The following is a 26929-nucleotide window of genomic DNA, read 5'->3' as shown; positions in this document are numbered from 1 at the left end:
AAATGCAAATCATGCCAGTCTCTCACTGGTAACCATTCTGGATGATTTGTAACTCTCCTGTGACTACTTGTCAAAAGACGTGCGCCAAGATATAATAAATACTAAAGCATTAATCTGTGAGTGATGATACTTTATTTTTTTAAGTATGCAAAGGCATGAACAATTTCACCTGAATTGATGGTGATGGACAGAATTGACCAGAGAGCTGGTCACAGGGAAGCTGGTGAGCCGGGGGGAATTGCTGCCCCCTACAGGCCTTCGGAAGAATCTCCAGCACCAGGACCAGAAGATGGAAGATGGATCCATTAAAGCCAGACAGCCCGCACCCGGTGAGTCAATGGTTGAGCATTGACCTATGAACCAGGTCAGGGCACATGCCCGGGTTGTGGCTCAATCCCTGGTGGGGGGCGTTCAGGAGGCAGCCAATCAACGATTTGCTCTCGTCATTGATGTTTCTATCTCTCTCTCCCTCTCCCTTCCTCTCTGAAATCAATAAAAATATACATATTTTTAAAAGCCAAACAGAGGGCTGAGTAAGACTCCTCTGTGAAGTGCCCTGGTTTCTGCAAGCCGCCTTCCTCATCTCCTCCTGGAAGGCGTGGCCAGCAGTGGTCCCTCAGCGATGCTTCCCTCCCCGCCCTCGGCCACAGGCAGGGGCGCCATCCACGTGGGGCCCTTTATTCACCTCTCGGCTGACCCGAGGGCCACCTCGCACGCCCGGACTGTCACACAGGCAAAGGGTAAAAGGCCATAACAGAGCCACTATGATGTGCTCACCGACCAAGTTAAGGAATCGGCTGCTCCCCGACGGAAACTTCCTTTCTGAAAGTAACCGTAAGTTTGAGTTGTGACAATGGTCCTTTTCTTTTTCTTTTTTTGTCAGCTCCACCACCTGTCTGTGGAGCCCTCACAGCCTTTTCACGATTTTGAAAAACCTGAGAATCATTCACACACAGCCTGGCTCCAGCCTTCCAGCTCCCGGTGTTGCCGTTGAGTTTTCGGACACCACTAACGTGGGTGCCTGCTGTTTTTCTCTGCAAGTGTGAAAATCTTTAATCCTTGCTGTTCTGAAATGTGTGCTGACTTGTCCAGGGGACAGGCAGCTTCTAACACAGCACCCAGTGTTCCACTTCCTGGTCCTCATGGCCCTGTGTTACCCCCTCTCCTCAGTGCTTCTCTTCTAAGTGATGGAACATGGCCCCCTTGAGGGGGTGTCACCCCTCCGCCTTGCCCTCCGACTCCGTCTCCTGCTGACTTTGAGTACATACGCTTCAGTGTTGGAGATATGGGGTGGGACGGAAGGTGACCTCCAGCAAGGGACAGCATTGGCAGCAGCCAGCCGGGGCAGTGGCCCTCAGGGGAACAGCCTCGGTGAGAAACGGAATCCCACCAAGAGGGGAGGGGAGCTGGACGCAGGTGAGGCCCCTGTGGAGCTTTGGGTGGGACCCTGGCAGGCACCTGACTGCAGCCTCCTGAGACCAGGAAGACGAGGCCCCCCGCTGAGCCGTACCCAGATCCCTGACTCGGAGGGTCTGTAATAAATGGACATTGTTTTGATCTGCTATTGTGGGGTAATTTGTTATAGTAATAAGTGGCTAATATACCTCCTTTTCTTTATTTCCTGGGCTGTGCCCTCAGGGGCCCTCTGCAATCTGGTATTTCTTTTACACTTTCCTCTTCCGTTTCCTCTGTCCTCAATTCCCACTGGTCGGATATGGAACCTCCTGGATAGAATCTTAATTTTTAAAAAAAATATCTCTCTTCTATTTTCCATTTCTGTTCTTTATTATTGTTGTTTAAAGTACTACATATGCCTCCTTTTTCCTGATTGACCCCTCCCACTCCCGCCCCCCAGGACAAGCACCCACTGCCCCAGTGTCCTGTCCATTGGTTCTGCTAATATGCATGCATACAAGTCCTTTGGTTGATCTCTTACTCTCTCCCCGAGCTGCCCCCCCCCCCCCCCCCAGCCTCTCTCTGAGGTTGGGCAGACGGTCTGTTCAGTGTTTCTTTGTCTCTGGATCTATTTTTGTTCACCAGGCATTTCTGTTCTTTTTTGGGAGATTTTTTCACCATTTTATCTTTCAACCCTACTATTGGATTTTTCTATTTTCCAAGACGTCACATGTTTTCAGAGTATCCCTCCCGCTCTTATTTTATAAATGCAAACATACACCCACGTCTCTAAGTATAGTTTCATTCTCATTCCCTATTTGGTTTTCATGGGACTTTTAAGATACCCAGAGATCCGAGGGGTTAGTCTGTACTTGAGAATGAGACATGGAACGCTGTGTGTGCGTGCGTGCAGGCAGGAAGTGGGGGCGAGGGTGCTTGGAACGATGGAACACATGGGCATTTTCATTGACAGCCCCCATGTGACAGGGGGTGGAATCTTTTGCTTTGGGGGCAGTTTCTCACGGGAAAAATGCTCCACGCTGAAGCCTCCAAGCGGGACGGAAGGCCGACTTCTGGCTTCCTGCAAACAGGGTGGGGAGAGGGGCATGGGTGTGGACTGTAACTGAACCCCCGATTTCAGCCCCCGGTGTCCACTGGCGAAACCTGTGAAGTTTCCTCGGACAGCGAGCACGCTGTTTCTTGTAGGAGAGCAGGAGGGACGGGCACCTGGCAGCGCGGTGCAGCCGAGGGGCCAAGGGCCAGGCTCCTCCCCTCTGCCCGCGTGTCCTGTCCCTTCCCCTCGGGCCTCCTCCCAGTGCAGGGACCTGGCGGCTCTGATCCCTTCCCCATCCAGCGGGATCCTAGGAGGCACAGGCAGGTAAGGGGGAGGCACACCCTTTCCTGCTTCTGCAAGAGGTTCCAGTGAGCAGACAACAAAGGCTCTGGTGACTTGCAAGTCCTGTCGGAGTTTTCCAGAGCAGTGGCAGGAGCTCCGGGTGTGGTGGTGGTGCAACCGTGAGAGGATGGGCTGGTGGCTCCACCTTCCCCCTCCCCCTGCGTCTCGGCCCTTCCAACCGGTCCCCGTGCGAACAGCCCACCTGCTGGGCCCGCTCTGGGTCCCCCACCACCCGCTCACTCCTCTTTATATTTATTCATAGTGGGGAAATAAACGTGACATTTGACATTTTACCCTTTAACTGCATGGTTCAGTGGCATTTAATACACTGACAATCTTTTGCAACCATCACCACAATCTAGTTCCAAGTTTTTTCTCCACCCCAAACAGAAACTGTGTTCACTGAGCAGTAACTTCCCACTGTCCCTCTGCCAGCCCCTGGCAACCTCTATTCTACTTCCTGTCTCCCTGAACTTGCCTCCTCTAGGGACCTCCTGAGCAGCAGCAGTACAATCAGTACTTGTCCGTCAGGGTCTCTCCCTCAGCATGACGTTTCCAGGATTCCTGCACAGTGTAGCCCGTCTCGGTGCTTCGTTCCCTTTCACGGCCGAATAGCACTCCAGGGGGAGGGGACAGCACGTTTTGTGTGTCCATCATCTGTGGGTGGACATTTGGACAGTTTCCACCTTTTGGCTACTGTAAATAGTGCTGCTACAATCACTCACAAATGTCTTGGAGTCCCTGTGCGATAGACTGGATGGCTGTGCCCCCACAAAACTCATGTTAAAACCCTAACACCCCAAAGTGATGGCATTGGGAGGTGGGGCCGTTGGGTGATTGGGTTACGATGGTGGAGTCGCCATGACTGGGATTAGCGCCCTGAAATAAGGGGCCACAGAGCACTTCCGCACCTCTCCCGCCGTGTGAGAACACCGGGAGAAAACGACCATCTCGACCAGGGAGAGGGCTCTTACCAGACACCAAACCTGCCCATGCCTCGATCTTGGACTTCCAGCCTCCAGGCCACGGAAGATACGCTGCTACCACTTGCAGGCCCCCCAGCCTGGTACTCCGTTATGGCCGCCCGGACAGACTAAGACAGCCTGTTTTCAACTCTTTGGGGGGTGTGCCTCGGAGTGAACTGCAAAGGTGTGTAACCACAGAGGGGGCGGTGAGACAGCTGGTCCCGGAATGATGATGCGGTGGTAAACCGTTTCAGGTGTGTGTTACAGCCCCTCTCCTTACGGGGAGAACCCGGGTTGCTGGTAACGAGTTTTGGTGATGGCAGATTTGGGGTGCATGGGGCGTGAGGGAGGACAGTGGGGAAGTGGGATGTTACAACTTCCCCACACAGAGCAGGTCCCTTCCTTCCTCCCGGGCCCCAGAGCTGTGTCACTGTGATGGCACTGCCTTTGGACATCAGTTCTTGGCTTCAAGTTTCCCTACCGACTCAGGGAGGATCTGAGTGCCGTCCTGGTTGCGTTTTCTCATCTCCCGTCTCCTGTGATGGCCTCCCCCAAGCCCTCCTTCTAGAAGCTGTCACCAAACTGACGGAAAACCGTAGTTTTTCGGATTCTGGATGTGACATTCGTTCAGTACAAAAAAAAAAGGAAAGTAGGAAGTATTCGAGATCTTGCACCCTGGCACATGTGGACAGTTGGGCTCAAATGAACTCTTATAAACATTCTCAAAAAAAAAAAAGAGGAAAATGTAGACCAGGAAGGGGACGCTCCCTCGCCTGGCCCGCCAGCCATTGCTGCTGGCGTCCTGGTGCTCAGTTCCAGCCAGTGTGCTCGTTCTAGAAGTCTCTGAAGGCTGCCTTCCAGGGGAGCACTTCGCCCAGTGCCTCACGTGCCCACCTCCCCAGCAAGAGTAGGTGAGTTTCTTTCGCTTGAGAGCAATTCACAAAAAGCAGAACTGCTTCTCAGCCCACACCCGCTTATTCAAGATGGTGACAGCTTTGAGTCCTGTAGGAAAATATTAAATATGTCCTTTCACAAGTTAGATTCCCTACTTTCTTGTTCAGATCAAGGGCTAGCAAACCTCTTCTGGGCCGGACGGTAAGGATTTTAGGCTTTGCAAAACAGATGATCTCCAAAGACGCAACTCCGCCATTTGCAGCATGAAAGCAGTCAGAGGCACATGCACATGAATGAGTGCAGCTATGTGCCAATAAAACTTGATTTACACACACAGAGGAAACAGGCTGGATTTGGCTTGAGGTCTATGGTTTGCCAACCCTGATGTATATCTTTTTCAGAATTTTGTGCTAATTTTCAGCCCAGGCATAGTTGAGAAGCAGCCACACGGAGCTGCATTCCAGTCTTTTCTTCAGAAGTTGGGTTGAGGTCAATGGATGAAGCTGAGAAAGATGGTGTTGGCCGAGGCAGGGGGAGGACTGGGCCTGAAGCATCAGAGGTTCTCCCACGGGGGTCAATTCTAACACCCGGGCCACTGGGCAATGTCGGGACACGTTTTGGGATGGGGGAGTGCTGCTGGCATCTGGTGGGCGAAGACCAGGGATGCAGCTCCACACCCCTCAATGCACAGGACGCCCCTGCACAGAGCGCTCTGACTCCAAAAATCAACAGCCCAAGGCGGGGACCCCGTGACGTAAACATGAGCACGGTCGTTTAGAAAGCCTGCTCGCTCGAGTTCCGTCCTATGGATTTCTTAATGAAGATGTCATACACGCGGATGAGAAAACATTTAACCGAAACGTTAAAGGAAGGCGAAATGCAACAGTAACAAGCGTCCCGCACACCTCAGGGTCCCCAGCCCCACCCCTCCCCCAGAGACATGATCTTTCTAGGTTTTTACTTTTAACACAAATTGCTCTGTGCCCCACATATTTTGACCTACGTTCATTTTTAAAAATCTTGGCAATCTTTCCACATGATTCATATAAATTGTTCCTTAAATAGCTTTTAGTTCCCAGCACGGCCGCGTGTATCTGACCCACCATCGCCATCGCTCACTCCGGAGCCCCTGCCGAAGGGAAGCAGGCAGCAGGCCAGTGCCCACGGGGCAGGGTGGAGCAAAGGTCTGCATCCAGCACTATGGGCGCGAGTGGGGCAGGCAACCCCTGCAAGTCCCTGAACACTGAAGGACCCCAAACAAGCTGAAGTTTTTACCTCGGTTTAGGGAAATTCTAAAAGTTAGAAGGCAGAGATTATAACTAGAATGTGGTATTAATCCGGCTCATTAAGACTAACGGAAGACCGGGGTTCCTGGGGTGTCTGTCCCTGTCTATGGACCCAAAGCTTTTGCACACAAATGGGGGGAACGGGCCAGGGGATGACGTTTCTGGGACTCAGATACAGGAGCTCCATGGGGCATCCCTAATGAGGACGTCATGGACTTGGAAACATGGGAATGAAAGGGTCGGTGTGTGGATGGAAACTGGAAGGTTTAACCCACCTGTGGGAGAGCCTGTGTCCCCTTGACCTACATGGTTGTAGGAATGGTTACTACCTCTGACTGGGGACTGCTTCCCAACCTGCAATTATAGCTCCCAACCTGCTGATAGCAAGCAGGTCAGGACAGTAAGGGCGGGGGGGGGGGGGAGGTGAAAGTGAAATGAAAGTGAAAGTGTGCCTGCTGAACATGTGTTCGATCAAGACACATCTCTCTTCCCAGAATGCAGGGTGGGGATGGATGCTGCATCTCACCCGGAGCACCACCCCTCCCGTGTTGCACCGCAGCAGCCATGTCCATGGAACCCCCAGAGCACTAACCCTCCCGGTGTCGCCCCACAGCAGCCATGTCCATGGAACCCCCAGAGCACCACCCCTCCCATGTCGCCCCGCAGCAGCCATGTCCACGGGCACCCCCAGAGCACTACCCCTCCCATGTCGTCCCGCAGCAGCCATGTCCATGGAACCCCCAGAGCACTAACCCTCCCGGTGTCACCCTGCAGCAGCCATGTCCACGGGAACCAGCAGGCCTGCCGGAGCCCACGTGGTGCAGATGGGAGCCGATGAGCTGGGGAGGAAATTCTCTGTGGCACCGTCCCGTGTGGGGTGTAGAGTGGAGCAACGGCAAAGCCCGCAGGTGCTCCAGCGACCGCTGCTGGGACATTGGACTGGATGGAGAATTTCCAGTTGAGGACCAACTCCTCACTTGCTTCGGACATTAAACAGAACAGCCCCGTGACTGGAGGAAGGAATCACCTTGAGAGTGAAATACTCAGTGTCTCCTGCTTCCCCCTTACATAGAAACCAAACTCAGTTGCCAAACAGTTTATTTCTTAATATAAAACAAGATTATCACACAAAACCAGCTGTAGTGCTGAGCTAAGTGACTAAAGTGCGTGAGTTTCCGGAACACCACACCGGTGCCCTGGCACAGAGGCGTCCCGGGCAGAGCTTTCTTCCTGAGGGTTTGCAGAGGCCCCATTGGGCTAGGGTCACGGCCTGCGTGCGGATTCACCGTGCGCAGGGCTTGTCAGCACCTGAGAGGAGCGGGCTGCTGGCCTCTCCCCAAGTGTCCCCTCGAGTGTCTTCCTCATTGAAATACCACCGGCGGGGGGCCACCGGGCCCTGGGCCTCTTCCCAGACCTCCTGGTTGATTAAGGCTGCCTCCTTACTCACTCCAGCAGAGAGTTCCTGCACCTGGGCAAAGTTCCTGCGGGAATAACGGAAGGGATGACGCTTTCTGTCCCCCGTGCCCGAGGGCCGGGAGGAGCCAAGGCACCTCTGCCTTCGCCAAGGTGGCAGCGCGGAGGCAGCGGGTCCGGGTGGATTCCGCCCGAGCACTCACGGGGAAGCGCGGGTCAGTAAGCTGTCTGAACAGAACACTAACAGGGAAGCCCCCAAGAACAGGGCCAGGCAGGCATGAAAGGAAGGATTCATTTGTTCAAGAAACAAGTGTGGCTCAGTGGTTGAGCATTAACCTATGAACCAAGAGGTCACGGTTCGATTCCAGTCAGGGCACATGCCCAGGTTGTAGGCTCGATCCCCAGTAGGGGGTGTGCAGGAGGCAACTGACCAATGATTCTCTCTCATCACTGAGGTTTCTATCTCTCCCTCTCACTTCCTTTCTGAAAGCAATAAAAATATGTGTTTTTAGTCCTGACCGGTTTGGCTCAGTGGATAGAGCGTTGGCCTGCGGACTGAAGGGTCCCAGGTTCGATTCCGGTCAAGGGCATGTACCTAGGTTGCAGGCACATCCCCAGTGGGGGGTGTGCAGGAGGCAGCTGATTGATGTTTCTCTCTCATCAATGTTTCTAACTCTCTATCCCTCTCCCTTCCTCTCTGTAAAGTTTCAATAAAATATATTTTAAAAAAATATATGTGTGTTTTTAAAAAGAACTGTGAATGCGGCAGTACCCCAGCCCGCCCTCGAAGTACATGGTGGTGGGGACACAGGTGTTACATGAGCACGTTTAACCACTCGAGCCTGTGACCTTTGCACTCCAGAATGCTCTGGTGTGTCCCGATTTCGTCCTGGGGCCAGAAGAAGCTAACTCCAGAGCGGGTGGCATTTGATTTTTATCAGCATCTTACAAATATTGTAGGCGTCTCAGGAGGTATGTTTAGCATTGTAAAGGAGAAGAAAGCAAGATTCTTTCTGGAACACGTGGAAGAAAGCCCCATGGTTAGAAATCCCCTGGAGAGAAGAAAATCGGGTGATTACGGGGGGCTGTCCTAGGGCTGGTTCCACGTGGGCACACGCTGGGAAACCCCTCGCGTTGTACCACTACAATATGTGCCTTTTCTACATGTACTTATACTCCAATAAGAAGTTCCAAAAAGATCACCCCAGGCCCTTACCCTGGAAAACATTTAAAACACGAACAGCCCGATCCAAGGCACCCGCAGTGCTGTGTGGTCCCGAGGAGTGAATGAGGGGTGATGCCATTGCCCTTTCTATTTTGGCTGTTGGGGAACCCACTTGAGGTTTCAGGTGGGCTGAAGGCTTTTACCCCCTCCCTTCTCCCTGCCTTGCTGGACCCTGCCATGCCAGGGCTGCCCGCTCTCTGCACAGGGCAGCCGTCAATGGCACATCTCTGGGAGGCTATTTTTCTTCTTTTATTAAAAAGTAATATTATGTAATTATATATATATTTATGTATATGCTATATTTTTCTTAAGATATGTTTTTACTGATTTTAGAGAGAGGAAAGGAGAGGAAGAGAAACATCAATTGGCTGCCTCCTGCACGCCCCCTATTGGGGATTAAGCCTACAAACCTGGGCATGCGCCCTGACCAGGAATCGAACAGCAACCTTTAGGTGCACGGGACGATGCTCAACCAAATAAGGCACACTGGCCAGTCTCCCCCTCCCCAGCGCCACCTTTTACTCCTCACTGAGGATATGCTTTTTGATTTTAGAGAAACACTGATGTGACAGAGCACACTGATTGGTGTGCACCCCAAATGGGCACCAACCCAAAACCTTCTGGTATACAGGACAGTGCTCCAACTGAGCCACACCGGCCAGGGTGCTATCTTTTTCTTAAAGTATTTTCTGAAATACCTTCGGAGCTCCAGATCCTTCTTTTGGGTCATTTCCTTCAGTTCACCCAGCAGGTCTAGCACTTTCCCGTTTTCTTCTGAACTGCAGACCCCAAGTTCTCCCAACAGATGGTGTGTGGTCGTCAATTCCCGCTGCAAATCATCTGAGGAGGGTGGGGAGAGGGCATCAGCCACGGGCTTCACGGTGCCCCAAGCAGCCCACGCGTGAGCGAGGTGGCTGGCTAGATAGTTCTCATTTCATCGGAACGCTCTCCTGTTACGAAGGCTCAAAGGCTGAGAGGGTCATGAAGGATGAGATCCGTGCACTGGTACCACCTCTGTGCCCCTTTGCCTGAGACCATGGGTCAGGCGTGTCCACTGTCCAGGCGGTCATTGGAACAGATCTAGAATGCCACTCCAGCATCCCCAACAGAAACGAATGCAAAAAGTAGAGAAAGCCTGTCCTGTGAGTAACTTAAAAAAGAATCCCATGGTTCCCTTCGATACAGTACCTCCCGCCCCAGTAAAGTATTGCCTACAATTGCGCTGTGTCCCACCTGCTCTAGGGACACCAGCGTCTCTCCAATCCTGGCACATGTCCCATCTACCAGCTACACGTGTATACACATCACAACCAAACATTTGAACATTTTGGGAACCTTATAAGGGTTCTTACAAACACACCTCTTTCCCCCCAATGTGGTCTAAATTGTGTCCTCCCCAAAAGACCTGTTCAGGTCCTATTCTCAAATGTCTGAATATGACCTTACTGGAAATGTAACTGAGTTAGAGTGAGGTCATAGGGTGGGGCCCATTCCAATAACTGGGGCCCTTCTAAGAAGAGTGAGATTCAGACACGGAGGCACTCAAGGGACAAGGCAATGAGCAGATGGGGGCAGAGACTGGAGTGATGCTGCCAGCAGCCAAGGAAGCAGCTGGGAGAGAAGCCTGGAATGGGTTCTCCCTCAGCGCCTCCAGAAAGAACCAACCATGCCCACACCTTGATTCTGGACTTCTGGCCCCTTGAACGGAGGGGGAATACATTTCTCTTGTTTTAAACTACCCGGTTTGTGGGCCTTTGTTACAGCAGCCACAAACAACTCATACCCTCCCTAATCCCAACTCCTAGCAATTATCCAAGGAGCTTTTCTGAAACGGAGTCCAAGAGGCACAGGTGTGCCACTGACTGCAACAACCATACAATAGGAAACCCAGACACAGGCAGTCATTCAACAGACTCACTTTTCAAGATCCCATGTCAGATATATACTATTTCACATTGGAAAAGGCTTGATTTTATTAAAAACCATCTTTGTCTGGAAGTTAATCAGTCATTGCTTAGGGCTGAGAGATAAGCAGCGATGGGAAGTGACAGCTAATAGATACTGAGTTTCTTTTGGGGGAAACAAAAACGTCCTAAAATTAGAGTATAGTAATAGTTGCACATCCCTATGAATATATTAACAATGAACTGTACACTTTAAGTGGACAAATTGTATGGTACCTGAGTTGTATATCAATAAAGCTTTTTTAAAAAAATTTTAAGTCTCTGTCTGAAGCTGCCAATACAGCAACACCCTTTGGGATCCTGAACTGCCTTTGTGCAAAGTTCTGCAGGGAAAGTCCGCCTGATTTTAGGTGGCGATATTTTACTACATCAGCAAAACATATTTAGAGGCTCATGAGAGCTCTGCTTAGAAATAACCAAACTCCAGGGCAATTGAAAACCTGCTTTGGGAAGACAGCTGTTCTAAAGAGAATTTTAAGATCAAGCACAGCACTTCACACCTGCCCATTTCTTTAGGTGAAGGACTGGATGGGACCCCTCTGCAGGAAAGGGACCCCGTGGCTCTGTGCAGAAGGCAGAGGGTGGGGGTCTGCAGCCCTATACTGCCCTCTCAACAATGCACCTTAGTAGACCCCTCTCTCAAGGCTGTGGGGTTGCAGGCCACTCCTCAAGAATGCCTTTCAGCGGGGTAGGACATCAACAAGGAAACCACAGGCCTGGGTTCCAATCCCAACATGGCTCTTTCTTGGGGTGCCACTCTGGACAAGCCAGTCTTGCCAGCACCCTACATCCTGTGCCATGTGAAGGGGGACATGCCATCTACCTAACATGAATGAGGCTTGTGAGGATGCCATGAAGGAATAAAGGTGCCAGAACACAGGAAGTGCCAAACCCGCTGGTAGTTTTCCTGTTCCTCGCCCAGCAGATGCCCGTCCTACCTAAGAACTTCTGCGCGCCTCCCTCCAGGTGAACTGATCTCACAGGCAGCTCGTGCCTCGTGGTGTTCAGGGCCGTCGCGAGGGCCTTGTACTGCTCCTTGAAGCTTTCAGACACAGCCGCGTAGGGGCTGAGCATCTCGATCTGCAGCAGGAGGGAGAGGGGCCGATGAGACGAGACCGGCAGTCACCGCCCCGGAAGTTTCACACTTGGCATGTGTGAGGGTAAGACACAGGCTGTTCTCTCGGGATCTAGGGATCCTCCAGGAGGTTCAGCAGGTGGGTGGGCTCTCCCCTCACTCCTGGCCACCCTCCTGGCCATGAACATGCATCCACCTGTCAGCGCACTCCAGGGCCAGCCCTCCATTGGGATCAGAGGGGACCCAGGAAGGCTGTGCCCTCCTGCTTTGGAGCACTGAGCTGAAACGCCTGCCCCACCTCAAGGCCATCCCCACCAATTCCCCTTTCCCTCATACACGCTATCACAGGGCACGGTAAGGATTCATTATTTGTCTTTTTTTTTTCCTTCCACTCGTTTCTCAGCCCACAGCCTGGGCACATGCACGAACACGTGCACCACTGGGCGTCACAGGCTGAACCCCATAATTCCTCGGTTGACATCCAAACCACCAACCCCTCAGAATGTGACCTGATTTGGAGACAGGGCCTTTACAGAGGGAACTGAGTCAGTGGGCACTGATCTATACTCCCGATGTCCTCGTAAAGGGCGGAGAATTGGAGACAAACACGCACACAAAGGGAACACCAAGTGAAGAGACTGGGAGAAGACAGCCTCCAGGCCAAGCAGAGGCCCAAGACACATCCTTCCCGCACAGCCCCTGGAAGGAGCAAACTCTGCCGCCGCCTTGATCTCGGACTCCAGCCTCCAGGCTGAGAAAGAGTAAGTGTCCGCTGGCGAAGCTGCCCAGCCTGTGGGACTTCATCACGGCAGCCCGGGACGCGCACACTGAATGAGGAGCTGTGCCCCTGACCAGCCCTTCGTTCCCAAGGGTTTGCTCCATGATCTTCCTTGGCGTGGACGACTGTGTCCCAGCACTGACCACATGGTGCCAAGACTGTGCCTCCCACCTGCCCCCTGGGCAGGCCTGAAGCATGTCTTCCTGTCACTGGGCACAGCTGTGGGCGCCTGAAGGATAGGTGTGTGCCGAAAGGACAGGTCCCTCTGCGGGCTGGCACCTAACATTATGGGCACATCCTCTTATAAACAGTTACAGACCAATACCCGCTGGTGTCAAAAGCCAAGCACAAACTTAGAGCCAGGCCAGGGGTGACAGCCACTGTAACTAATCCCTCCAGACACCGCGATGACCAGCGGGGACACATGGCTCAGAGACCCTGCCGCCACTGACCTGGGGGTTGAGGACATCCACCAGCTCCCGCTTCTTCTGACAGAGGAGAAGTTTGCGCTTCAGCTCGTGGGCCTTTTTCAGGAGCTGCTTCTTCTCTTGGCACACCGTTACTAAATTCCTTTCTGCCTCTTCTTCAAATGCTGCGAGGCTGCTCTCCATCTGTTAGGTGTAGAACAAGAGCTCAGGCCGGAGGGGACTCCAGCTCTTGGCTGACAGAGGCTGCCCTTCCACCCAGGTCACGCATAATGCGGTTCCATTTTCACCTTCACGGTCAGTAGAGTCAGGAGTAATGTTTGGGATTCCATCAATTCGGAGAGATCCTTAAGGAGAAAGAAAAGATACTCTGGGTCCCCAGTGAACTGGTACATATCCAGCTTTCTCCCCGGGAGGGAAAGAACGCTGATCCACACGCACTTTATTTATTTCGTTCCACCTGCTGTTTCTATGATCTCGTTTAGCCTGTTTGGGTGCTCTGTGAGAAGAGGATGGTCTGCCCCTCCCACTCAGCGCCACTCTGGAACCAGGACTCAGACCTCCCACCCCAGTGAGACCACAGCCTGGACCTCTTCCTGCCCGGGGACGGGTCCGGCCTCGCACCTTCCCTAGCACGGCACCGCAAACAAGGTCCCAATCCCATTCTTCCCATGATCCCGCGTTTGTATCTACTCCTGTATGTGTTCTTGTAGAAACAAACTCTTTAAACAACCTAAGAATGTGTGTTGGCTTGCCCTAACTGGTTTGGCTCAGTGGATAGAGCGTCAGCCTGTGGACTGAAGGGTCCCAGGTTCGATTCCAGTCAGGGGCATGTACCTTGGTTGCAGGCACATCCTCAGTAGGGGGTGTGCAGGAGGCAGCTGATAGATGTTTCTCTCTCATCGATGTTTCTAACTCTCTATTCCCTCTCCCTTCCTCTCTGTAAAAAATCAATAAAATATATTTCTTTAAAATTTAAAAAAAAAAAAAAAAGAATGTGTGTTGACTTTTGTCCTAAAAGGCATGTTCCTGGAGCCCCAGGTTTCCCACAGCACCTGGCCCAGGGCAGGAGCTAAACCAGATTTATCCGACCCATTAGCACTTCCCTCTCTTTTCATACACTTACTGGGTCCTTTTCCTGTGAGGCAGAAAATGATGTCGACTCGGTTTTCTTTGACACTTTTTTTTCTAATTGTGGAGTCTTTCTGAGCATACTCTTGTCTAAGATCAAGGAAAGCATTTTTAAGGTGAGAAGAGCATCCTTTGGCAGCTTGCTAAGATGCACTGCCACCCCCAGCTGGGAAAACAAGGGGTGAAATGAACAGTTTACCATTGATGGCTGAGAGATCCAGGTGCGGGGGGGCGGTGCCGTGTCCTTCCAGCAACGTGGACTGCAGGTCGCCTTTGTCGAAGATCCCACTGCTTTCTGTGGGCCCAATGAGAATCCCTCAGTCAACACAGTCCCTAAGAGGCTCTACACCCAGGCCAGGAAGCAGGCAACCTTCCGGAAAATACCACTTGCTTCTAAAACTAAGCTTCTTGCTAGGTAGTAGAGAAGGCAGAAAACCTTGGGAAATTCCCAGCCATCAACTCGAATAAATAAATAAATAAATATATACACTAGTGGCCGGTGCACAAAATTCATGCACGGGGGGAGGGGGTGTTCCTCAGCCCAGCCTGCACCCTCTCCAATCGGGGACCCCTCGAAGGATGTCCTACTGCCGGTTTACAGGGATCGGGCCTAAACCGGCAGTCAGATATCCCTCTCACAATCTGGGACTGCTGACTCCTAACCGCTCACCTGCCTGCCTGCCTGCCTGATTGCCCCTAACCACTCTGCCTGCTGGCCTGCTCACCCCCAACTGCCTCCCCAGCTGCCGGCCTGCTTGCCCCAAAATGCTCCCCCGCCAGCCTGATCACCCCCAACTGCCTCCCCATGCCAGTGTGCTCGCCCCCAACTGCCTCCCCTGCCAGCCTGCTCACTCCCAACTGCCCCCTCTGCTGGCCTGCTTGCCCCCACCTCCCCTCCCCACTGGCCCGCTTGCCCCCAACTACCCCCCCTGCAGGCCTGCTCACTCCAAACTGCCCCCCGCCCCCGCTGTCCTGATCACCTCCAACTGACCCCCACTGACGGCCTGCTTGCCCCCAACTGGCCCCCCTGCTGGTCTGCTTACCCCCACCAGCCCCACCCCCCACCAGCTTGATCACCCACAAATGCCCTCCCCTCTTGGTCTCTAACCGCCTCTACCTCGGCCCCGTCACCATGGCTTTGTCCAGAAGAATGTCTAGAAGGTCTCCCAGTCTAATTTGCATAATACCCTTTTATTAGTAGAGAGGCCTGGTGCACGGATGGGGGCCGGCTGGTTTGCCCTGAAGGGTGTCCTGGATCAGGATAGGGGTTCCCTTGGGGCATGGAGCGGCCTGAGCAAGGGGCCTGTGGTTTGCAGGCCGGCCACACCATGGGGTGAGGGTCCCCATTGGGGAGGCGTGGCCATCCTGGGTGAGGGGCTGAGGGCTGTTTTCAAGCTGGCCACACCCCCTTCAGGGTAGGGGACTCCCCTGGGGTGCCTGGCCAGCCTGGGTGAGGGGCTGATGGCTGTTTGCAGGCTGGCCACGGCTCCCAGCAACCCAAGCTCCCAGCGCCTCCTTTTTTTCTTTTTTATTTTCAGGGCCTCCTTCAGCGGAGGCCAGGGAGGCTGGAAGCAGGTATCTGGGATTTATTTATCTTCTATAATTAAAACTTTGTAGCCTTGAGTGGAGGCCAGGGCAGGCCAGTGCAGGCCGGAGGCTTGGCTTCCTCCATCGCCGGGGGCAACCCAAGCCTCCTGTGGCTTCAGCTCCGCAGTTGCACCATCTTGCTTGGGTTAATTTGCATACTCGATCCTGACTGGCTTGTGGGTATGGCTCGTGGGGTGGCTTATGGGCAACGTGAAGGGGCAGCTAATTTGCATGTTTCTCTTTTATTATATCTTTTTAACATATTTTTATTGATTTCAGAGAGAAAGGGAGAGGGAGAAAAACATCATGGGATCAGCTGCCTCCTGCAGGTCCTGCACTGGGGATCGAGCCCACAACCCGGGCATGTGCCCTGACCAGGAATTGAACCTGGGACCCTTCGGTCTGCAGGCCGATGCTCTATCCACAGAGCCAAGCCGGCCAGGGCTACTTGAATATATTTTAAAGAACTAGACAAGAGAGGCATTCTGTAAAACCCAAAGATGCAAGTAAGTCTTTCTACTTAGTTTAATAAAAGCTGCTGTGTGCACAGTATGAGCCTAATGCATGCCATGTATTTGTTCTGCCCTCAGCTCTTTCTCCTTCTTTCTCCAGCAGCTTCTGGGGTGTTCATCTTCCCAGGAGTCCCCTTTATCCTTTAGCCTCTATTTAAAACTGTGCAGTTATGCCTTACACCATCTGAAATGGGCAGTGGTGCACTGCGTTAATTTAGCAAGGCCCCCAGAGTGCTGCGAAACAAGCAGTGGTATGTCAGATACACACTGTCATGTCAGGAACTAAAAGAGAAAACAATTTCATGAGCAACTATGCAACTGAGAAAATAAATACGAGGAAATTAAAAAAAGCAAGGTCACAATAATGTGTAGGGCAAGGTACTGTTTGTGTTAAAACTTTTACAAAATTCTAGATAGACGAAAACTTATCAAGAGCAGCTGCCTCCTGGGTGAGAAGCTGGAACCTGACGTGGAAAAGAATGACTTTTTATTGCTATGGTTTTTGCACAGGTTAAATGTTTTGTCATCTGCATGTACAGTATTTCCATTAGAAAATGTAATTTCCTATAAATCTATATGATAGAACTCAAAAACCAGTCCTTCTACACCATGGCTACGCTTGAATTCTGGTTTCTCAGCCTTGGCACTGCTGACATTTGGGGCTGGGTAATTCTTTGCTGTGTGCTGTCCTGTGTACTCCCAGACGTTGAACAGGTCCTGGGCCACCACCCATCACACCGCCTACTTCTGCAACAACCCTGGACATTGTCCAGTGTCCCCTGGGGTCAGAATTGCCCCAGCTGAGAACCCTGACTTTAAAATGTGGCAGGCCCCGTTTTGGGCCCCTCAGCCCGTGCTGTTTCTCAGCTTCATGCAGGGCGCTCAACTAATTGCACAAGAAAACACTAGAAGACGATGCCTGCTTCTCAGTCATGCCTGCGTCAAGGAACAGTGCAAATTCTGACAAACATCTAACCTAGTATCAGCACACTTACAGCTTGCAGGCCAAACCCAGTCCACTTCCTGTGTTTGTTAAAAGTTTTATTGGGCCCTGGGTGGTTTGGCCCAGTGGATAGAGCGTTGGCTTGCAGACTGGAGGGTCTCAGGTTCGATTCCAGTCAAGGGCATGTGCCCAGGTTGTGGGCTCAATCCCCAATAGGAGGCGTGCAGGAGGCAGCCAATCAATGATTTTTTTTCTCATTATTGATGTTTCTTTCTCTCTCTCCCTCTCCATTCCTCTCAGAAATCAATAAAAATATTTTTTTAAAAAAAGTTTTATTGGGACACAGACATATTCATTCATGTATGTATGTATGGTCTGTGGCTGCTTTCATGCTGTAAATGGCAGTGAAGTCTTTGTGACAGAGAGTGTCTGTCCTGCAAAGACTAAAATATTAACCATTTGGCCCAGAAAAGGTTTGCTGACCCTTGATCTGAACAATAAAGTTGAAAATCTATAGTTGTAGGAGAACTCAAAGCTGCCACCATTTTGCACAAGGAGGTGAGAGCCAAGGAAGAGTTCTGCCCTTTGTGAATTGCTCTCATGCAATAGAGCTGCCCAATTTGCCGTAGAGATGGGCACGTGAGGCACTGGACAAACTGCTACGGTGGGAGGGGCCCTCCCAGACTTCTAGGTGAGCACACTGCCTACGACGGAACACCAAACCCACCAACAGGGACGGTCTGATTGGCAGATTGTGAGGGAACTTTCCCTCCTCGTCCACATTTTCCATTTTTTTAAACAATGAACACAGGCCACTTCTATAATCAGAAAAACTGAAAGCTTTTCATGTCACTTTGGTGACAGCTTTTAGATGAAAAACACAGGGAGACCATTACATAGGAAGACGCGCCCCAAGGCAGTGAGAGGCAGGAGGATGAGGCCTCGCACCTTTTCTGGTCCTGGTCATGGAGCTCTGGCGAAAACAGTCACTCGGTTAAGGAACTGGTGCCACAAGGAAGAGCCATAATGGCAACTGGGCTCCTCTCTGGGGTCACACAGGAAGGAAGAGACCCCCCACTCCCCCGCCACCCCCTTTCAGCTCCCCACATGCCCCGAATCTGTCCTTACACTTTGCCCAGCTCTTTCGTCTGATGCTTCCAAGAAAGAAAAGAGGGACTTTTAACTTGAAAACATAATTCACCAGCACACTCAACACTTGCTAGCTCCACGGCTGACCTACGCCCTCCCCCCATCGTACACACCTTTGCTCTTCTGGAGGGAGCTGGGTTTCCGTCCGCCTTCAGGGATCTTCCCGATGGTCTTTAAAACATCTGCTGCAGGAGCCTGTTGGGAACACAGGACACTCAGGGCGCACAATAGTTTCTCTTCATGAGAGGGGCCCCTTCACGTCTGCAAGGTTTGCATCTGCTCATACTTTGAGGCAAAGGACAGGCTTAAGGAGTTCTGACATTTAATTGCATACATGCAGGTCAAGCTACTTTTGTCAAAAAGGGCCCCCTCACGTACACAGAACATAGAAAACCACCACAATTTTTGCCAGTGACTATCTCTGACATGGCAGATTACAGACGACTGATTTTCTGTATACTTTTCAGTATTTGCCAGTTTTATAGACAAACTATATTACTTGGGATATCAGGAAAAACCAAGTTTTTGTACAGGTATTAATCTTCAAAACTTACAAAAATCAATGGGGAAAAATCCCCAGGTGAGGATTAACAAAAAATAACATAACATAACATAAAATAAAATAAGGTAAGATAAAATAGACTACTACATGCAGCAAGTAGACACACGGGGGCGCTGTAACCAAGTTTGCAAGGCAACATTAAAATTATGACGTGTGGACTGTGATCCTTTGTTGAGTATCACTTCAACACTGTAAACTACAGATTTTGGGTGACGATGTGTCAACGTAGGCTCACCAATTGTAAATATGCACCACTCTGGTACAGGATGTTGATTGTGGGGGAGGCTACACATGCATGGGGTGGGGAGGTACCTTCTGCTCAATTTTGCTATTAACCTAAAACTGCTCTAAAAATAAAGTCCAAAGAAGACGTGGTAAATATACACAATGAAATACTACTCAACCATAAGAAGAGATGAAATACTGCCATTCTCGACAACATGGATAGACCCTGAGGATACTATGCTAAGCAAAGAAGTCAGTCATAAAAAGCTAAGAACCATATGATTTCACTCATATATGAGATACAAAACTCACAGACAACAGTCGTCACCAGAGGAAAGGGGTAGGGAGGGGGCAAAAGGGACCAAATACATATATGGTGACGGAAGCTGGTTTGACTTTGAGTGCTGGGCACACAATGCAATATATAGATCTTGTATCATAGAACTGTACACTTGAAACCCATATGATCCGATTAACCAATGCCATCCCAATAAACTTTTTTTTAAGTCCATTAAAAAAAAACCACTCCAAGAAGCATATCAAATAGTTTATATAAAACTATCCTTTTTCTTCAAGCTGTATTTTAGGTCACATTTTTAAGAACCCACCACCCACCCTATCCAAATTTTAAGAGTAGAAATGAATATGTAACTAATTTTTACCAGAAACAATTATTTGGGTATAACATGACCTTCACCTCAACACATTCTCAGTAGGTACACACTGAAACAAATATATAATTGGGTAACATACTGATTGTTTTTTTGTTTGTTTGTTTATTTTAAATATATTTTTATTGACTTCAGAGAAGAGAAGAGAGGGATAGAAACATCAATCATGAAAGTGAATCATTGATTGGCTGCCTCCTGCATGTCCCCCACTGGGGATCGAGCCCACAACCCGGAAATGTGCCCTGACTGGGAATCGAGCCGTGACCTCCTGGTTCATAGGTTGACGTTCAACCACTGAGCCACACTGGTTGGGCCATGGTGCTAGTTTTTATTAAACATCATACAAAGTATACTCTCATGTTGTTAAGTGTTTCATGCTGTCATTTAAATGGTTTCATAATTTTCATGGTGTGACTACAGGTAGTTCATGAAACTCTCTCTACTACTAGTGTTTCAGGTACGTCATTTTCCCCAGCCATTCCTATAGCCCTGCAGGTATTTTTTTAAATACCAGCTAAGGCCAGAGACCGTGCGCTGGGCACTTGCCAGAACTGCTCCCAGGACAGAATCCAGAAAAGAAATGATGGGGTTGAAAAGCAGAACAATTTTAGGTTTCAACAGAGATCATGGCTTTGCAAAAGGATTCTCAAAGAGATTGGCCACTCACGACAGAGACACAGGTCTCTGAAGGAAGGACACGATGACCTCAAAAGCAACTAGGCAAAGTCCCCAAAACTCTGCCTTCCGAACCAGGGGGTGCCTGGCTCGGGTAACTTGTGTCAGAATCCTAAATTCGTTAGATCTCCCTTCCGAACTGTTTTAAACGTTGTGTGTTACCTTTTTAGTGGGTTTCTTCTCATACTGCAGGTATCGGGATTCGACCATTTTTCCTCCTGTGGGGAACACACTGTTAGTTTGTAACAAAACTACAATAGTGGTGTGTGCAGACCCACCCGCACCAGGACCACACTGCCTCCCCTAGAGCCAGGTGCTATTGGCCCTCCCTGCTCAACAGCAGGAACGGGGGAGCTGATCCCCCTTGCTCCTCAGAGCCTGCCCTTCAGTACCTTCAAGTATGTATGGGACACCTATTATATGTAGAACATTTATGGGAACCTACTGTGTGCAAAAACATGTATGAGACACCTACTGTGTACAAGTCCCAGGGCTCCGGGCAAAGCCAGAGATCCACAGGAGCAGAAAGGGGACTCAGGATGGGGCAGGTAAAGGAAGACAGACCTAGCACAGACGGCCATCTGTTTGCTGCCTCCTCCACTCTCCCCAGCTCACTCCCTGTGTTCATGACCCCAGACACCGCTTCCCCCACTTCCTCTGACCTACTCATGGTACCACCTTTCACATCCCCTCACCCCACCTCTCCTAGCTCAGGGCCAACCCCCTGGACGCACTCAGCACCAAGGCCCTTTCTCAGACACAGCGTAGGTCTCCTTCCATTCCTGCCCCTGGGGCATTGAACAAGGATGGAGGAAACCCGCACTCCAAACCTCAGGGCAGCATCCTGACCCCATGTGGATGGACCTCTGCTCCTGGGTAAAGAGAACCCCCTCTCTTGTTGTCGGAGCCATGCCCCACCCCGTAAAGAAACTGCCCTGGAGCCTGGCCGGCGTGGCTCAGTGATTGAGCATCGACCTACAAACCGGTCGATTCCTGGCCAGGGCACATGCCCAGGTTGCAGGCTTGATCCCCAGTGTGGGCGTGCAGGAGACAGCCGATCAATGATTCTCTCTCATCATTAATGTTTCTCTCTCCCTTCCTCTCTGAAATAAAATAAATAAATAAATAAATAAATAAACATACATTATTTAAGAAAAAAAAACCTGCCCCGGAAACCCCTCTCTTCCTCACCCCCACACCACTCCTGCTCCTCTCCACAAGTCACACTGTTAATCTCCCCGCACCCACCCCCTTGGCTCACCCCCATTTCTCTGCTTCCCTTTACAACGCTGGCTTTCTCTTCTCTTCCCTCTTCCCTTGAATCCCCCACCCCACACACCTGCCTCTCACACCACCACCCCACAGAAGAAACGCATTTCAGCAAGGCCATCAAGACCTCCGTGTTCCAAAGCCCATCGGCCCTTCTCAGCGAGCCACCCTCATACTGAGCCACCAGCAGCACTGGGCACAGTGCTCGCTCACATGCCTCCCCTCCAGACACACCTGTGGCCTCCAGGCTGGCTGGCCCCTGGTGGCTGACAACAGGCTATCCGGCAGACCCAGCAGCTGGTGGAGCCTGAGCATCTCTAGGCACATTACAGGCCTGGCACGACTCAGGACGTCCTTCTGACTTAGTCACCTCCTCGCTCCCCTCAGTCACTCTGTTCCCAGCCAACGGGCTGCTCCTGCACCGGCCCCCTTCCCGACTCTATTCAGCCCAGCACTTCCTTTGGACCCATAAGCTACCCCCTTCCTGCTGTTTTTCCCACCGCATCTGTTATCATCCTCTGAACCCTGGGTCTCCTTACTTCTCCGCTCAGTGCACCGCCTGTGTCCCAGACCACCAGCTCCCTGAGGGCGGGACTTGTGTCCGTTTGGCTTGCTGCTATACTCCACCACCCTGCAGGAAGTAGGTGCTCAACAAAGATCAAATGCATGATTCTGCACTTTTTCTTGGTGCCTGTAGAGCTCAGTCTCTCCCTTTCTACTGAAGAGACCCAGGGAGAGTGTCAGTCAGCATCACACAGTTTAACAGCTAGGTGGAGCAAGACTGATTTCAAACCAGAACTTCACACCAGAATTTGCATCTTCCATTGGCAATTCCAGTTGCAGTGCCACCCCACGAGGAAAGGAGGTGCGCCAGTTAACAGGGAGCCTGGTGCGGGCCATGGAGGCGGTGGTCACCCTGAGCATGCTCCAGGCAGGGAAGAGCTGTGCCTATGGGCTCAGAGCACGAGTGGGCTCAGGCCATCAGGAAGGAGGTCCCTAGAGTCAAGGCTGGGTCAGGCGGGGTCCAGGAAGAGAATCAAGCCAACCCCAGTGTCTGCCACCGGACATGAGGGACTGGGGCAAAGGACACCCCTGGTTCCAAACAGGCATGGCCATCCTGTGTTGGGTGTTGTACAGCCAGGAAAAAACCTGAGGCTCTGGGTTCCTTGGACAATTGAAAGCAGTTTCAAATTTCCAGAAAACTGGTATGCATCTGTTTGTTTAGTGGCGATGTTACAGTGAAGGACAGAATTTGTGTTCAAGAACCAGACCGCATGTAAATAGATGTTATAGACAAGATGCTGCTCTAAGTTCTCTGAGACGCGCACTACCACAGAGCACACTTTAAGAGAATATTTCATTTCAGAGGCTGCAGCTCCAACATGGGAGATCCTCAAGAGTCCACTGGGCACTGCCAAGAATCAAGGGGGCTGTTCACAATGACCCCAAACTCTCAGGTGGACATGGGACATGGGGCACCCCCAAAGGACTGATATGCTTTCAGAGAAGAGACAGGAAATTCTGATGTTTGGTAATGAACTCAGCTCAAGCTCTCTTCACCCACACTTCCAAGTGACAAGTCCTGGGCATAGCCCAAAATGAGCCCTACCTGGTCCTGCCACAACCCTGGGTGCAGGCGGGGCTGGGTGACCAGACTAGAAATCTCCCAAGATTTGAACAGAAGATAAAACCGTATTTCCCTTGCTCTGCTGTTTTGTTTTTTTATTCCCCAAAAACACTTACTAGGGGGAAAAAATCACGTTTTATTTCATGGGATCATTAGGTAGATTCTAACTTGACTCACCTTGTGTTTGCTTTCCTTTCGGCTTGGGGCCACTAGGAGTACTGGGGTCCCCTGCAGAAGGCAACCTAAAAGAGAGGGGCAAGGTCTTGTTAATGAAGTTGACAAGTAGTTGAGGGAAACCTGTGAGCAGCTCGGGTTTCTCTTCGAAGCTGGGCCACCTCGACAGAAAGAACGTGGAGTCCCATCACCTGGGTGCCACAGTCGCCCCACAGAGCAAGAAGAGGGGACATTTTTGCCGAACCTCAAAGATCTCAACCTCTGTCATGAGTTCATTAATTCAGCAGGTGGCTATGTGCCTGCTGTCTGCCCCTGGGGGTGCACGGTGAACGGCAGGTGGGACTCCCTCCGTGAGAGGGAAGAGCAGCATCTTTCTGTTGGGCAAGTGTGAAGGTACCCCAGACAGGTAACGGGGTGGGGGAGGTGATAATGCACCTTTTGCTCAGGTACATTGGGAAGGGCATCCTAAGACAGGGATCAACAAGACCAAGGGTGGGAGGGCAATGGAGAGTGATGTGGAAGCGGGAAGTGACCAGCCCCATGGCTTAGCTAGAGAACACTGGCCGGGGAGTGGGATCAGGAGGAGAGCACCCTGGGCCAGCCGGCAGCTCTGAATGCCCATCGTAAGGGCCTGCACCTGGTCCTACAGCCCGGGGGTTGGCAATCTTTCTGTGCAAAGGGCCAGATGGTAAATATTTTCAGCTCTGTGGGCAATGTGCTTAGTCACAACTACTCAACCTTGCCATCGTAGGACAAAGCAGCCATGGATGATGCGGAAAGAAACGGGTATGGCTATGTGCCAATAAAACTTTATTTATACAATGACATTTGAAGTTCATACAATTTTCATATGTCCAAACATTCTTCTTCTATTGATGTTTTTTAACCACCATTTAAGAATGTACAAACAATTCTCAGTTCGCCAGCCATACAAAAAAGGGGGGGCTCTGGCTTTCACTGTAGCCCCTGGGGAACAGACGCTGTCAGAGCCATGTTTCATGAAGACTGCTGGCAGCCGGGAAGAAGACAGGCTCTGAGGTTCTAGAAGGACAGGGACCGGGTCTGCTCCTCACCATCCCACTGTGCCTATACATTCATCTGCTTGGCCTTCCATCACAAAATATAAGACTAGGAGGCTCAAACAGCAGACTTTTTAAAAATCCTTTGTTTAGTATTACATATGTCTCCTTTTCCCCCCATTGACCTCTCCCTGGCCACCCCCACCCCCTAGCACATGCCCTCACCCCGCTAGTGTCTGTGTCCATTGCTTATCCTTATATGCATGCACACAAGTCCTTTGGTTGATCTCTCACTCCCCCACCACCACCCGCCGCCCCTCTGAAGTTTGACGATCAGACTTTTTTTTAAATTCTCACCCAAGGATATGTTTTTATTGATTTTTAGAAAGAAGGAAGGGAGAGGGAGAGAGAGAGAAACATCAATGTGAGAAAGAAACATTGATTGGCCACCTCCTGCAGGATCGAACCGACAACCTGGGTACGTGCACTCACTGGGTGAGGAATGGGGAGTGCTAATGGATACAGAGCTTCCTTCTGGACTGAAGGAAACATTCTAGGACAGAGGTGGTGGATGCACGGCATTGTGAACGTCTTTATGCCATGGAATTGCTCACCTTACAATGGTTAATTTGATGTCCTGAAAGAAAGAATGAAGCCTGACGTAATAGATGAGGGAACAATGAGGTAGGAATGGCTGACAAATCAGTTGTGGGGTGCGGGGGAGTCTGGAATGCCTCCCAGGTTTCCAGTCTGGGCGAATGGGAAGAAGCAGGGACGCCAGGAACAGGGGACGAGCCATGCAGTAGGAGCAGGTTGAGGGGCCAGGGTGAGACCTGGGCTCTTTGACTCCTGCTGACATCACAGGCCCCACTAGTTGCAGCAGCAGAGGTCACCTGCTCAGTTCGCTGTAGCCACCTCCTGTGGAGCTGGGTTGGGGGACCCCCAAGTGAGACCCAGGCCATGGTGGGAGGCATCTCCAACCCTACAAATGCATACCTACCTTTGGCCTGCTTTATCTGTTTTCCAGCAAGGGCCTGAGCTTCAACAGGTCACCCCTAGTTAGTCTCAATGCTGGAACGGGAAAGAGCAAGGATTCCCTGGGATCTAAGTTAGGGCTCTGGAGCCAAACAAAATGAGTTCAGGCCGAAACTGCAGGGACCTGGGGTTGTGGTCACCACACCTGTGCCAGCCTCAGGTACCACCCCGGTACTGTAGCTCAGAGAAGCTAACATCAATCTCACAGTTAGGGCAAAGGGCTGAGGAGGAAATATAAGTGATTTCTGGGGCCCATTTAATTTTCATTCTCATTGGCACCATAAGCATTAGCCGACTGAACAAATAAGACAAAACTCAGCCCTGGAATCACGCCTGGCACCGGGTATGTGTTCCATGCCTTTCTTGTTCTTGCCTATGGGACTCTGGGCAAATAACCGTCTCTCCCTGAGCCCCCACCATCTCATCAGTAAATGGGAAGCATGTACGAAGGCGGGTGGGACGAGTCAGAGAGATCTTGTATTGGCCCAGCACATGTCCGCTCCAAAGTGTTCTAACAGCGACAGGCCACCCTTACAGGTCAGGCATGTTCTAAGTCAGTGGTTCTCAACCTTCCTAATGCCGCGACCCCGTAATGCAGTTCCTCATGTTGTGGTGACCCCCAACCATAAAATTATTTTTGTTGCTACTGCATAACTGTAATTTTGCTACTGTTATGAATCGTCATGTAAATATCTGATATGCAGGATATATTTTCATTGTTACAAATTGAACATGATTAAAGCATAGTGATTAATCACAAAAACAGTATGTAATTATATATGTGTTTTCCGATGGTCTTAGGCGACCCCTGTGAAAGGGTCGTTCGACCCCCAGGTTGAGAACCGCTGTTCTAAGTGCTTTCAAGGCTCACGTGAGACCTACACGTTGAGCGGTGGCGTCATCAGCCCCTTTTCGCAACCAAGGACGCGAGGCTCGGAGAATTTAAGTCACTGGCCGGGATGACCCCCATCGAAGCGGCAGACCTGGGACTCGAACTCGCGGTCTACCCTACGCGCCCGCTTTCCCAGCATGCGCGGAGGTCGCACCCGGGGCTTCCCTGAACCTGCACATCTTTGGTGGCTCCTAGAAGGGTCGGGTCCGGACTCTCACCTCGAGGGTCCCTGTTTCCCAACTTTGCTGCCCGCTGCCCCCAGCCGTCGGCCAAGGGCTTCCCTCCGGCAACCACAAATTCCAGACCCGCGGGATTTCAACTCACCCAGAGCCGCGCCCCGAGGAGTCCGCCATTTTCCCGCCTTCAGCTCAAAGGCGGGCTCGTCAAGTTCCCTTGCCCCGAGCCCTCCGGAGGGGTGGCCGCGGGCCACCGGGGAGAGCAGCTGCAGGCGGAGCGGGAGAGCCCAGCGCGCGCCTCGTGGTCCCCCCCCACACTTGGTTCCGCTCACCAGCGAGGGAGGCCGCGGACAGGGCCCCAGGCCCCGCCCCCCGGAAGCGGGAGGTGCAGGGGAGCAGCCAGTGGGGGCGGGGTTTGTGGCGCCCCGCCCCGCGGCGCGCTGGCGTCACGCCCCGCCCCGCCCCT

At 51.5% G+C, this 26929-nt stretch overlaps 1 protein-coding gene across 2 annotated transcripts; it reads right to left on the bottom strand.

Moving 5' to 3' along the window:
• Positions 1-7017: 7017 nt before the first annotated feature.
• HAUS8 (HAUS augmin like complex subunit 8) lies at positions 7018-26833 on the bottom strand. Of its 2 annotated transcripts, none has more exons than XM_059696335.1 (11): positions 26612-26833; positions 23345-23409; positions 20434-20489; positions 18252-18333; positions 14147-14242; positions 13943-14037; positions 13107-13163; positions 12844-13002; positions 11477-11618; positions 9273-9414; positions 7018-7417 (listed from the first exon to the last, which is right to left on the bottom strand). In XM_059696335.1, exons 1-11 carry the CDS (start codon positions 26638-26640, stop codon positions 7219-7221), a joined length of 1122 nt encoding a protein of 373 aa, XP_059552318.1. In that variant the 5' UTR covers positions 26641-26833; the 3' UTR covers positions 7018-7218. The 2 variants fall into 2 exon arrangements, with proteins under 2 accessions (XP_059552318.1, XP_059552319.1); XM_059696336.1 differs by lacking the exon at positions 7018-7417 and adding an exon at positions 8089-8401.
• Between the last annotated feature and the right edge of the window lie 96 nt (positions 26834-26929).

Source organism: Myotis daubentonii, chromosome 5, assembly GCF_963259705.1.
Source record: "Myotis daubentonii chromosome 5, mMyoDau2.1, whole genome shotgun sequence".
Taxonomy (NCBI): Eukaryota; Metazoa; Chordata; class Mammalia; order Chiroptera; family Vespertilionidae; genus Myotis; species Myotis daubentonii.
Note: the sequence above shows the minus strand (reverse complement) of the source record. Positions and strands in the feature narration are given on the sequence as shown.

Bases quoted from the DNA above. Each gene is read 5' to 3' on its own strand.
- HAUS8 (XM_059696335.1), bottom strand. From the start codon at position 26,640: ATGGCGGACTCCTCGGGGCGCGGCTCTGG. The intron at 13,164-13,942 runs GTAAGTGTATGA...TTTCTCCTTAAG, and splicing joins CCTCACAGGAAAAGGACCCA to GATCTCTCCGAATTGATGGA. The intron at 13,003-13,106 runs GTGAAAATGGAA...TACACCTAACAG, and splicing joins TGACTCTACTGACCGTGAAG to ATGGAGAGCAGCCTCGCAGC.